Source organism: Chiloscyllium plagiosum, chromosome 9 (assembly GCF_004010195.1).
Source record: "Chiloscyllium plagiosum isolate BGI_BamShark_2017 chromosome 9, ASM401019v2, whole genome shotgun sequence".
Lineage (NCBI taxonomy): Eukaryota > Metazoa > Chordata > Chondrichthyes > Orectolobiformes > Hemiscylliidae > Chiloscyllium > Chiloscyllium plagiosum.
The window spans coordinates 56009228-56024047 of NC_057718.1; the positions used below are offsets into that span (position 1 = coordinate 56009228).

At 37.4% G+C, this 14820-nt stretch overlaps 1 protein-coding gene across 4 annotated transcripts in view; it reads left to right on the top strand.

Moving 5' to 3' along the window:
* LOC122552872 (echinoderm microtubule-associated protein-like 6) overlaps positions 1–14820 on the top strand; it is a 525254-nt gene that overhangs the window by 482507 nt on the left and 27927 nt on the right. For 3 of the 4 annotated variants that reach the window (XM_043695963.1, XM_043695964.1, XM_043695965.1), the window contains one exon: positions 6941–7103. In XM_043695963.1, coding sequence (XP_043551898.1) covers positions 6941–7103 — 163 coding nt within the window. Of the gene's footprint in view, positions 1–6940; positions 7104–7295; positions 7742–14820 lie in introns of those variants that run through there. The other variant, XM_043695966.1, reaches the window with a different exon arrangement.

Here is a 14820-nt window from a genome sequence, read left to right on the forward strand (position 1 = left end):
AGGTTCATATCTCCTTGAAAGTGGAGTCGCAGGTAGATAGGATAGTGAAGAAGGCATTTGGTATGCTTTCTTTTATTCATCAGAGTATTGAGTACAGGAGTTGGGAGGTCATGTTGCGGCTGTACAGGACATTGGTTAGGCCACTGTTGGAATATTGCATGCAATTCTGGTCTCCTTCCTATCGGAAAGATGTTGTGAAACTTGAAAGGGTTCAGAAAAGATTTACAAGGATGTTGCCAGGGTTGGAGGATTTGAGCTATGGGGAGAGGCTGAACAAGTTGGGGCTGTTTTCCTTGGAGCGTCGGAGGCTGAGGGGTAACCTTATAGAAGTTTACAAAATTATGAGGGGCATGCATAGGATAAATAGACAAAGTCTTTTCCCTGGAGTGGGGGAGTCCAGAACTAGAGGGCATAGGTTTAGGGTTAGAGGGGAAAGATATAAAAGGGATCTAAGGGGCAACTTTTTCATGCAGAGGAAGCTGCCAGAGGAAGTGGTGGAGGTTAGTACAATTGTAACATTTAAAAGGGACTTGGATGAGTATATGAGTAGGAAGGGTTTTGAGGGATATGGGCCAGGTGCTGGCAGGTGGGACTAGATTGGTTGGGATATCTAGTCAGCATTGTCGGGTTGGACCGAAGGGTCTGTTTCCATGCTGTACATCTCCATGACTCTATTGCCCTTGTCCTTCCACGTGATAGAGATTGCAGATTTAGATGATCCTGTCTGAGGAGCCTTAGTGAACTGTTGCAGTACATCTTACAGTTGATACAGATTAATGTACCCACACTACACAACTGTGCATTGACTGTGGTAGGAGTGAATTTGAAGGTATTTGTTTAGGTACCTGAAATAACTGCACAAAAGCCAGTAACATGTCACCAAGTCATCCTTTATTTACTTGTGCATGGTACACTATCTGTGGCCAGCCAGCTCAGAGTCAATCCCTTGCACTAAAGAAATTCTAAATCTCCAGGTTATTTTTTTCCCCATCACCAAGTTACCCTTTATTTACTTGTACACAGTACATTGGGTGCGGCCAGCCAGCTCAGAGTCAGTCCTCAACCGAAGAGAATCTTATCTCCTGTTTTTTTTATTTTATCAAATGGTACAAAATACAAATAGTCAACAGTGAACAATAAACAGTGATTTACCAGCAAAAGGGGTGGCAAGGCTAAACTCCATAATTAACAACCATTCACACTTAGAAAACCAGACATTTTCTAATCAATCTGTTCAGACACATTATAACCTGTCTGGAGCAGGTGGGACTTGAATATCTGGTCCAGAGGTAGGGATATTACCAACATACCACAAGATCCCCATCTCCTGGTTATGTTGGTCAGCCAGGGATTTCTTGATTGGCCCAGGTTAACAACCCTAATCAAGGATCTCATAGTATACATGATCCAGTGGGTTCCAATCATCACAGTACCAGTAAAGCAGCTTGCTTGGTCTTGCATGAGTCAAGCTCCTTGAATGTTCTTGGAGTGGACTCATTACCATTCCATTCCTGACTTGCCTGATAGCAGGATTTGTAACTGATGGCAAGTGATGGAAGGGTAATAGCTTAAGACTCCTGTCTGATATCGAGACCATCCTTCTTTTGGATTTATTTTTATCATTTTTGTTTTAGAGTTGTGAATTTGAGCTGAATGTGACTTTTGGATTGTGAACACTGATTTGTTTTAAAAAAAACTAAAAACAAATTGTATATGAGGCCAGAACTGGAAGTTCAGTATAGGTTGATTCAGTATAGGTAGACATTGCTGTTTTGGAGATCCATTATGCTCAAACAAACGGCAAATGTTCGGATATTAACAGAGGCCTCACAGGGAACCTAACATCAACTAATCTTGTTTTGGGTGAACTAGTTTTGGGTGTTGCTATTTGTCAGATGTGGATGTTAAAGCTACAGGAGGGCGATTGGGTTGCTGTCTAGTTGACATCCCATTATCAACTTGGTGAAAGTTCAGAGAAAAGAATCTCAGTTGTCATAATTAAATGAATATTCCTGGTGCATGCTTCTTTTATTCTGGATAGTTGTTCAAAAGAGATCCATCTGGTAGAATAGTGGGGCTTGATTATCTGTAAATTTCCCCATAACAATAGTCTGAAAACTTTAATCCATCTGGGCTAGTAATCTACCAGGACCAAATGTGTCTTCCCTTTGAAGTTGAATAAATCTGTCTGTCCTATGGCCATTCTAGAAAATTTGAAAACATTAATGAATGCTTTGTTGGATCCTGATTATGGATGGCTCATATGTGACACAACAAAATAAAATGCTCAATTTCCTTGAAAATGCCTGGCTGCTAAATGTTCTGTTCAACTCTAATTCTGCATTTTGTGATCCCTCAATGTCCACCTTAAAAAAAAAGTCTTTCAACACTTTTTGCCTCATTGAATTCAGTGTAACGAATCAGTAGTAGTAATGCTGCTTCCGTGCATACGTTTTCAGAACTTGATCTGCTTAAAGTATCTGAGCATCCTTATAGACAAAGTTGCAACATTGTTAGGCACTGCTTGTCTACTTTCTGAGTTGCACACATTTCTTTGAACTTCACCTCAGTATCTGATGGTGCATTGATAACTGTAGTAGAACCTCATCAGTGATTAAATTTTCTCTGTTCGTCTGGTCCACAACTACCCTGGATTGTGTAATAGCTATAATCTACGCCTTGCCTGGGTCATGGAGTACCATATTGTCATTTTTGATTATTCCAAGTATGAAACTTGGTATTCAGAATATTTTGCAACCTCCTTTGAACTCCAGCAACGTGACTATTGATTTATGATCTGTTTCAACCTGAAATCTGAATTCCATTAGGTAATCTGCAAATTGTTCACATCACTATGTACTAGCCAATGCTTCCTTTCCATTTAAGCATATCTTTGTTCAGTCTTTGTAAATGCTGTTGATGCAAAATACATTGGTTTCCTGATTCCATCATTCTGCACTCTAATGAGAACTGCACCTAATCCTGTGGACAATACATCTGCAAATATTATGTTTAATAAGCCTGAGTTATAGTAAATTGGTACATCTAAGGAGAGTAGCTTCTTCTTAATCTTTTGAAAATATGTGATCTGTTCGTTTGGTGGGAATTATCTGTTATGAGTTCAGTGAGGCTGACTAAGTTAGAAGTGAAATGTTCTACTTAATTCACCATTCATTAGAAACCTTGTGTACTGTTTATGCACTTTGTTGCAGAAGGTCTTCTATGGGCCTCTTCTTTTCAGGAACCACTAAGATTCCCTGCTCTTCTCATTGAGTGTAAGAACTATACTTAATATTCCCTGTGGTCATATTCATCTTTGGTCTGGCCATGTATCAGGATGTCATCCATTTGACAAATAATATTTTGCTTGCTTTCAAGAATCCTTGACATTACTTACAAAATTCCAAAAGATTGATGAATATAATCAACAATCTTGATCAGGGATATCTGCAAAAGTCCACTAATTGCATCTAATTTTGGTTAAAACCTGGTCCTGGTTAACCTGGCCCAACTATCATTGACTGGTGAAATTGGATGATTTTTTTCTTTAAACACTCTTGTTCAGTTGTGTGAGATTTGTGCAAAAGTTTTGTCCTTCATTGAGTTTTGGAACTGTTACAAGTTCTGTGCAAGTGTTCTTTCATATTGCCAGTTTATGACATGGGGTAAACCCTCCTGTTTAATTTAAACCAGCAATACAGAAATGATTTATCCCATGCAGTAATCTGTGAAAATTCGAGAGGCCAAGAATTATGTAAAGTACAAATTAACTACTTTATTTCTTAAAGTATAACAGAGAATAATTAACTAACAACTATTTACAACTCCTTCTCTAACTTATCTTTTACTTTCCCTTCTATAATACTAGTCTGATAAAACCCCCTAATTAAGATTTACTGAAAAAATTCAAATTTCAAAACTAGCCAGCTGTCAAATCTTCTATTTGGATCATCTTCTGTCTTATTTTCTTCTTCTTAAGGATCATGCTTCATAGGTCATGGATCAATAAATGTACCTTTAAGAGAGCGGTTTTTCAGGCAGTCTGTACAGGCTTATGGTGTGGCAGTTCTCCTCCCAACTGTTAAATCTTCTCTGATCTTATACCCCAAAGCATCATATTGTGTCATTGGCTTTTAAGATTGTCAATATACTAAATTCAAACTTGATTAGAGTTTGTTTTTTCAGGGTATAATTTAAATTGATTGGCCTCATTCAAATTTGTTTTGTCATCTCCAGGCAACCAGCTAATCAAGTTGTTCGACTAACTGTTACTTTATATCTTTTTCAAAATACTTGGTGCTGTGTCAGGTAGTTCTACTAGCTTTTAACTCTCTTAAAAGTACAGTACATCTATATCTTCAAAACACCAGCACTCAATCTACAAACCCCCAGCTTATAGTGGACACCAGATGTGCTTTTGCTCTTGTCTTGAACATCCTAATATGAGCAGTGATGTTCTGTCACTAATGATATGAACATACTTTTCAAATGTCCTCTAACTGCACCTTCACTGTTTCTAATAGTAGATGAAGTACCTTTTCAAGAGTATACCGGCAGGTGGAGTCAGCATCTTCTTGCAGCATAATGTGGTGCTCTGTTTTACCTTGCCAAATCCTCTGAATAATCTTGAAAAAATACTCTTCCATTTTCTCTTACATCACTACACCCACTTTCTCAAAGAGTCCTACTGTATGTGTGCATTTCTACTGAGCAAGTATTTGTTGTGGTTCTTCAATATGTAAAGAGTTTCACTGATCTCTCAACCTTTATAACTACGTGTGATGATAAACTGGCTGTGCACCTGAAGACCTGTGCCCCAAGACGTTGTAGTTCGATGCTCACAGATTGAATCTCAACTGGTATTAACTACGTAGATTGTCAGCCAGTACTGAAACAGCCGCCCTTGTATCAAGTTTAAATTTTGCATTATATCCTTTCACTTGTAAGATGCTATCCCAAAATCTCTGTTGGCTCTTTGACTTCACTTAAGAATGTTGGCTTACTCTGTTGATCATTATACTTGATTTTTTTAATTTTTTTTTCTTTTCCAAATCATTGTCCTTTGTCAGGAACTTTTCCCTTGGTGGGACTTCTCTGTATTTGTGGTGGGTAGGAACTGCTAAACAACAATTTTTAAGAATTCTACTATTCCACCTTGATAACACACCACTCAGGTCCTCCTATCTAGCACATTGCAATTTTGCTATTGCTTTGAACATTCTGATATAGGCAGTGATATTATTTCCTGCTGTGGGCGCTTGGGAACATGTTCACATCATGTTGAGGCTTATCTATCCGATCAAATTAGAAGAACCACGGTGTTGCCTCTAATGATGCATTGTGATCTTGACTTGTGTACTATACTGAATTACTTGCTCCAGTGTGGTGTCATCTTTTGACTGAAGGAGGTCAGACAATTTTTTAATCCCTGGTGCCTATAATGACATGATCTCTTATTACCTTATCTTTTAATGCTGCATATCCACAACATTCAGCTAATCTAGATAAATCTTCAATCAATTCTCCTTGTCACTATGACCATTGACTAAATCTCATTCTATGACCAGGTTTATTTTTGGACTACAGTATTTGTCAAGCACTTTAATTAAAGATTTAAAGTCTTATAGCCCTGCCTCGTAATGACATTGTTTGCTACATTCCCAACAGTATTGAAATGTACTGATCTGTAACTCTGGAACTGCTGTTTCCAGTCCTCCCTCTTCTTGCCTTGTTGTAGGCCTTCAGCATTTTCATATCACTGTGGTAATTACAATGTCGAGGCTGAAGCTGGCATCTCAACACACCATACTGAGCTGGTTAAGTTATTTCTCTCTATTCCTTCGCCAGATTGTTGTACTGTTTTGTCTTCAAATCTTCCAAATTTCAGTTTTGTCCATCACAATCTTCCACCTTTTTCCTCTGTGCCTTGTGAACTATGATCTGACTTCAGATTTTTGATTTTGAACTCCCCCTTGCTCCTGCCTTGTTTTAAGTGAATACTGCTATCAATATATTTTATGAACACATGACTTGGTCACCATGACTTGGGTTGTGTATCCCTTCATGAATTCTACTCTGTCTCAGTTTTCTACGGAGTTGGGTGTCTGCATTTGCACTCTTAGATTTTCTCTGTCTTATTAGGCTGCAATTGTTTTGCACCTCTGGAATTCTTAGTTTGACCTTATCCTAGAATGAAAGTACTCTCTTTAGTACTGTTAACACTTTATTTACACTTAAGTATATGTTTACTAAATACAGGTCTCTAGTATAGTGTTTCACTCCTCCTCCATTATAATGTTCTCTCTAGACTCTCCATTGCTCTTCTGATATTAGAATAGCATCATCATTTACATTATCATTCGGTTAACTACATGCAATTATACCACACTTATACTTATATTATTCATAAAGATCTTGGAATTAGTACTAATGTAAACATATACCCCAAGATACAACCAGCGAACACCATGGGAGCTATAGTACGTCATTATCCCTCAAAACCAATTTAATTTATATGTTGTAAATTTCCTTTGTTGATTTGATTTTTGTATCAGTGCTCCTTTAAAAGTCCACCATCTGGTTAATCTCATATAATTACTTAATTTAATCACCTTGTTGGTTAGATCAGAATATGAAATCCTGGAATATCACATTTGCTACAACACTGCAATCATATGCTGAGTAACAATTTCCCAGTCCACCAGCTGCATGGAAGATAGTAAGAAATATGCTTGATGAAGTTGTATATTTTGAGTGTTCTAATTTACGGGAATCAGAAGAAATCACAGCCATTTACCTCATCAAGCCAAGAGTGTACAGTGGATATAATTGGAAATCAAATGTTACATTAATTAACAATAAGAAAGACACAAAAATATTGATAAAATATTGATATATTCAAATTTATAATACTGTCTTTTTAATCATTTTTTTCTTTTAGTTTTAGCCCCAATTCCATGTACCTGGCTGTTGGTTCTGCAGAAAATACTGTTGATTTTTACGACCTCACACAAGGCCCTACTTTAAACAGAACTGGTTATTGCAAAGACATTCCTAGTTTTGTCATTCAAATGGACTTCTCAGCTGACAGCAAACACATCCAGGTAAGGTGTTTCTTTAATCTCAGCAAATATCAGTTAGCGTGCAAACTCTGATAGTTATTTGGATAGTTTTCAATATGTTAATGCCTCAGATAAATACAAAATATTAATACCATAGACAAACGATTGCTTATAAATTACTGAACTTCCTGCTTACACTACTTCTTTATATTCTCTTTAATTTTCGGCCAAAAGTGTGACATACAAAATATATCAAAGCGATTATCCATAATGCCAACGCATACACAGATGCAGCCTGTGACATCAACTGGCTGCGACAGGCTTCTGGATGTCACCAGACTGGAATAAGGGGGCCATGGAGGCTGGAGCAAGAGGGAGGCAAAGATGGAGGTTTGGGGCTGATGAAGAGTACCTTCACCTTCTTTATGGTGTCTGTAGAGCTAGTCTCCTCAGCTGCTGTTCCTTCATCATGCTCACCCCCTCCCCACCCGGACCTCTCCAGATGCCATGCTGCCCAAAGATAAGGGCTGCTGTTGCTCTCCTTCACCATCAAAGAAGAAATGATCCACCTGCTCATCCTGCATCGTGTCATTATCCATTGACAGCCGCTGGGACAGTACTGCTACTTGAGCTTCATTGCTGCAGCTGCCCTTCAAAGGCCTCACAATCTGTCTGCTCATACTCATTGCTGGATATGATTCAGGCCACCCAGTTTTGGATTTCTCTTCTTTGATGATGTACACTTTTGGCACCATTATTTGAGACTACCTGCTGCTTTCCATTACTTCAGAATAATATTGGGTTCATACATGCGCAGTCTTTATAGAACTTAATCATGCTGTTTTCCAGCATTTTCATTAAATATAAGCAACAATGTTGCTGTCTTTTTTTTAAAGAATAAAACAAAAGGTTGTTAAGAATAGAAGTGAGGCTAAGCAAAGAGGAAAACACATTCTATTTGTTTTAACACAGATTCAAAGATTTTTAAACACACTGTGGAAATGATCCAAACACGGTACAGCTTAAAAATATTGTTGCAATTCCACGAACATCCAGTATTTCATTTCTAGCTCAATTCATGTCCAACTGAGAGAGATTTTTCTGTTTGTTTTTATACTTTGATGAGCTTGAACTGATTACAATTTCATCTCATCTGCTGAAACTGTAGATAACTCTTTCTTAATCATTATTATATTCCTGATTAACTTCCAGTATTTTACTATCTCTGATGCATTTCCTCTTTTAAACGATATTCAAAACCTTCATCACTTCTTTTCTACTGACTGTATTTTTAAAATTCATTCATGGAATGTGGGCATTGCTGACTTAGCCAGAATTTATTGCCCGTCTGTAGTTAACCAGTGTTGCCCAATACTTCGGTCTGGCAATATTAACTTCTTATCTTAAGATAATTTTATTACTTTAAACCCCTTTTCTTAATAATGCTGTTTAGTAGATGTTGCTTTATCAAAAAATGTCTCAATGCTTTAGGGCTTGATAGATGCTTCTCTCTGAAATGCCTTCCCACCCTATACTGAATCAATCTGGAAAGTTCTCTCCCTAAGCCATCTGAGCAATTCTCTAGGATATCTGGGTAACTTCAGATGTGCAGTTAGGTGGCTTGGCCATGCTAATTTGGCAATACTGTCTACGGATGTGCAGGGTAGGTGGATTAGCCATGGGAAATACAGAGTTACAGGGATAGGATAGGGAGGTGGGTCTGGGTGTGATTCTGCTTGGATGGTTGTGCAGACTTATAGGGCCAAATAGCCTGCTTCCATACTGTAGGGATTCCATGATTTTATGATTCTATCCTCTCATATAGTCATAGAGTCATACAACACGGAAATAGATCCTTCGGTCATTGCTTGGAATCATCTATATTATAGCTTTTACCTCAAAAGCCAATTATCAACTCCAAACTTACAAATCCACATGCTTAACAAAGAGCTCCAAAAGTCCAAACTTACAGCAAGCAATGCTAAAATACATATAAATTACACTCAAAATTTTATCACACCTTCACCCAAAGAAAGACACATTTTCATCAAAATTATTTTAGTATTAAATCTAAATCTTATTAGCTATATTAATATGTTAACATTAAATATACAATGAATGATACAGCAATTATTTCTACACAAGCACGTTCAACAAAGCAATGACATTCTTTTTTCCAGGCAAGATACAGTTCTTGCTTCCTTCCAAAAAATAGTACCACAAACTGCTTCATTGCTCATGTCTGCCTTAGCTGTAGTTCAAGTCCAAAAGAATTTTGTGAGAACATAGCCTTGTCAAAGATCTAGTAATGGCATCAGTACACTTGGAAACACAATCAGAGCACAGTAGCATTGTATTCTGTCCTCCATCATAAAAAAGAAACAACAAATTTTCAGATGATTTATTTTCCTTAGTTACTTCCATGAGTAATTCATGAAGTTTTACATGACCAAGGTTTTTAATATCTAGTTTCTCAGCACTTTTGAAGTACAAAGCAGAATTAACGGCATCCTTAAGCTGACAGAGATCCAATTTTGACTTCTTGCTGAAAATTCTATGTTTAATGCATTCTTTATCATGTTCAATATTAGACACATGCATCACCTGCTCAATGACAAATTTCATATAGTATTGGAAACAACAACTTGTTTCTTTGAGTCTTCTAATCCTAAAAAGTGTTCATATTTTCCTTGAAAGTTTTCTACCATGCATATGCTCACCACTCATTTGGAAATGGTAAAGTAACTGAGTAATCTGACTGCTGGGAATCAAATCCTCACTGAAAACACTCTTATTCCAAACTATATAAATCTCACAGTTCATCAAGCCCTGTATTTTAAGTATGGATGAGCAGCCATAAAAGATAGTCTATAATGTGCAGAGTACTTTGTGCTATTCTCTGTGGAATTTACTGGGAAGAGGAGGGAGTTCCATTTAGGAGTTTTCTTTCATCAGGTTAGTTTCCTTCATTAGATTAATTATTTGAGTACATTTCCTGATTCAACTAAAAGTATGCAGGATAGTACTTGTCAACTTTCTGATGGCAAGAAATCATTTGATCAGTTTACCTAAATTTCATGTTAACAGTGTTATATTTGTCATATGCCATTATTTAAACAGAATTTGCTGTAAAAATATGAGAGAGGAGTTTTGGACGCCTGCAAATCTGGGCAGTTAATATTGATCACCCTGGTACATATATTACCAGTTCTTGAGTTCTATTGTGCAAGGAAATGGCAGATGTAATGTTCATTCCTTAAAAATTACTCAAAGAGTAGAAATTGAAACCAGTGGCTGAAAATTGTTGTTATTTCATTATTACAATTATGAGGTTAACAAAAAAATTATTTCTGTGCATCTAGCTTCAAATTTAGAGTAAATCAATCTGTTCTGCAGTCTTCCTGAGGGTAGTTTGATTGTTAGAAATCATAGGAAGGCAAAGATTGTTTTACTGAGGCGCAAAGTTTTTATGTTTTGAGGCAATGGTGGCAAGAATTTACCTTGGGTACAGCCCAAGTTCTACAAATGTGCTGAATGTACCAGGTTGTAAACAGTTATTCTGCAAGCTGTGCATTTATTTCTAAAATCAAAGAGAGTCGTGGCTAAAGATAGCTAAGTAATATTTCTACCTGGATGCATGGTTTATGTGTTTCACCCTGACCCGAGGAAGAGAGCTAAGGCAGCCATTTTTGAGATCAAGTTTCAGGTTTTCCTGAAAATCAATGGCTATCTCAGATAGACATCAGGTCTGAATGTTCAATGGGAAAAAGAGACTTCTTGGCCTTGCATGTAACCAAATGCAGAAGGATGATGCTCTCTAGTCAAATCAATACATCCTGCAGCCTTCTGAGGAAACTGATCCCAGCATGGTCTGGGGACAGAATAATCATCAGAATGGGATTTACTGCTGGTGATGGATATAAGAAATTCTCTGAAAGCTGAAAAAGTGCTTAGAGAATATTGCTCGGTTTCTACTCAGTGTAGCAGACATATAATTAAGGACTGTAATTTATGGAGATTGCAATGTGCGATAAATATAAAAGGGAGATGTTTAGGCAATGGTGCTTTTAGTCATCTGTTAAGTTTTGAAATGTGCTTCTTTCAGCTATTAACTAGAATTTTGAATTTCTCCATAAAAGTTTTTAATCCCTATGAGATTATAACAGGATGATTATAGAAGTGATAAAGTGCATAGATTTGTGAGGGTTTGTGCATTAATAGGATTCTGCTTATTCAATACTATGACAAAATATTAATACAATATATTATCATTTAGGATTTGGATTTTTAAAATAGAGGCAGATGGATTTTTGTCAGTTCTATAGAGTTTTTTTTTCAATCAAAATAATTTGGACAGTGACCTAAACATATCATTTCCAAGAAGCATGTGATCCAGTCTGAAGCATTAAATAATGGAATTTTTATGCTGTTGGGTTTACAACAAAGAAAACAGACCAAAGGTAATTAGTTAGCTTTTGACTTCAATTTTGAAGAATCAGGAAATCAGTTTAGAAGGGAGAACTGTTTCCTCCTAGCATGAGAATCAAGGTTTCAGTTTGGAGGAACCAGACATCCAGCAACATGATGTTAGTTTGTGAAACTGCCAAGCTATGAGACTTTGTATCGACATCTTCAAATTATTGGAACTGAAAAGACTTATCAGCTATCTGAATGATAAAAACAGACTCTGAAAGAAATTATAAAATTGTTGCAGCAATCCAAGAAGAGTCAGTTAAGTAAGAAATTAAAGAGTTGTTATTTCTCTAAGATTGAGTATCTGCAAAGGAGAGTCTTGGCAAATAAGTTGATTCTTTGTTTTGCTGTTCATGTTAAAACCTTTCTGAACTATATATAAATTAAAAAATTTGTTTTTATTCTTGTGTAAAACATTTGTGTCCTTTTGTTAAATAACCTTTCCAGCCTCATTTTTATATGTCTGGTGACGGCCCATCATGGTAACCAATGGCAAAAATTAAACATATGATCTATCAAGCCCGCTTTCATTCTGGAATCTGACTTGTCAGCATTCCCATCAGCTGGGATTATAACAAAACCTATTATTAAGTTGCTGGAGTACATTTGATAGTGAAACCTCAAATAAAGAAACATCTTATATTAATGTTTTTCATTTACAATCATCGCACAGTTACAGCATAAAAGGGTGCCATTTAGCCTGCTGTCAGTGCATAGTCCCTGAAAGAGCAGCTTACCTAGTTCCACTCCCTCACTCTTTCCCCATAGGTTTGTATTGTTTTTCTCTTTCTCTTCAGGTGGCATATCAAATGTTGTTTGAATGCCCAGTTGTATCTGTCTCCATCACACTCACAAGTAGGACACTCCAAAACTTAATCAGTCACTATGTATCTTTTTCTTGTGGTGCTATTGTTTCCTTTGCTCGTTACTTTAAATAAATGTGTCCATATCCCCGATGACTTTGAACTCTTCTATCAAATCCCTCGATCAATTTCTCTTTTTCACTTAGATTCACTTAGATTACTTACAGTGTGGAAACAGGCCCTTCGGCCCAACAAGTCCACACCGACCCTTCGAAGAGCAACCCACCCAGACCCATTCCCCTACATTTACCCCTTCACCTAACACTACGGGCAATTTAGCATGGCCAATTCACCTAACCTGCACATTTTTGGACTGTGGGAGGAAACCGGAGCACCTGGGTTGCCTTTTATAGAAAGAATGGACTAAGCTTCTTAACAGCATTCAGGTAACCAACGTCCCTCATCCCTGAACTATATTTTGGAAATCTCCTCTGCACATTCTCTAAAGTCTTCCCATCGTAAAAGTGTGATATCCAAATTTGAATACAATAAACTGGAGTTAGTTGAGACTAAACCAGAATTTCACAAATGGTCTTAATAATTGATTCACTTTTGTACTTCACGTCTCTATTGCCTACAATTCCATATGCCCTTCAACCACTTTGGCAACTTGCCTTGCTATTTCCAACCATTTGTGTATATATGTACATAGGATCTCTTCCAGCACCAGCTGCAGAATAATGTTTTCATTATGTTTTGACTTTCTTCCTTCATCCTAGTAAAATGTACCACTTCATAGTTTTCTGCATCCACCTGTTCCCTCTTGAAGTCTACCCTGACACCTCACAATACTTCCAGGTTTTGTGTCATTCGCAGATTTGGAAATTGTGTTCTGCAGACTCCAATCCAGGTCATTAATATAGATCAAGAAAATCAGTGATCCTATATCTACCACTCTTTCTATCCTCCCTTAATATAATTTTTCAGTACAGGTACACAATCCTTTATCCAAAATCATTAGGGCCAGTTGTTTTTTGGTTTTCAGAATAAATGACATTTTCACAGTGAAGTAAAAAACAATTACCGAATAGCAGACCCATGTGTGACTAGTTCGAGCGCTGAGACACAATTGATGCTTGCCAGTGTTGGGCCACACTGCCATGTCACTTATACAGAAAAGACTTCAAGAGAATAGCTTCTGATTTCAGAGCTTTTCAGATTTCAGATAAAGGATTGTGTAGTACTACTCTGTTTCCTGTCACCCCACACTGCCACCTTTTTTATGCCTTCAGCTTCAACTTTGCTGACACGTGTATTATCAAACACCTTTTGGCAACCAATGACATCACATTATTCTCATTACTCTCATCAACCATTTGTTTCCTAATGAAAAAACTTAGTTAGATTATTTAGAGACTATTAGCCTTTAACAAACCCAAATCGGCTTTCCCTAATTAATCTACGTCTGATTTAGAATTATAAATCTATTGTTTTACATGCAAACTGACAACCTGATTGCATGAAAAATGTTCCCCATTGGTTTACAAATGGGAGACCACTGCTGTAGACAGTTGGACATCTGAGAATTACAGCTGCCAACACAGGATAAATGGTCCTTGTATGGACTGTTTACACATGTGCAGTATCCTGCTGATATGCTTGCAACTAAATTTCAATTGGGCGGCATGGTGGCATAGTGGTTAGCACTGCTGCCTCACAGTGCCAGAGACCCAGGTTCAATTCCCACCTCAGGCAACTGACTGTGTGGAGTTTGCACATTCTCCCCGTATCTGCGTGGGTTTCCTCTGGGTGCTCCGGTTTCCTCCCACAGTCCAAAAATGTGCAGGTTAGGTGAATTGGCCATGCTAAATTGCCCATAGTGTTAGGTGCAGGGGTAAATGTAGGGGAATGGGTCTGGGTGGGTGCACTTCGGAGGGTCGATGTGGACTTTTTGGGCAGAAGGGCCTGTTTCCGTACTGTAAGTAATCTAATCTAATCAATGCCCAGGTCCTACTGGTCAGAAATCAATATAATGTCATTTCATTGTTGATTATGTGGATAACAGCATAGAAACCAGCTGGATGATCTTTGAATCCTGACAGAGAATCACAAACTGGAAGAGGAGTAGGAGAAGGAAGGAGTGAAAAACACAAGCTGAAAAAACGATTTGGAGATGCCAGTGTTGGACTGGGGTGTACAAAGTTAAAAATCACACAACACCAGGTTATAGTCCAACAGGTTTAATTGGAAGCACACTAGCTTTTGGAGTGACACTCCTTCATCAGGTGATAGTGGAGGGCTTGATCGTAACACAGAATTTATAGGAAAGCAAAAATTTAGTGTGATGTAACTGAAATTATACATTGAGAAATTGATTGTCTGTTAAGCCTTTCATCTGTTAGAATACAGTGATAGTTTCACTTCTTTCATGTGTAAATCACAAAACTTTTTTTTAAAGTTGCATTCTCGGGTTGGCTGTTAAC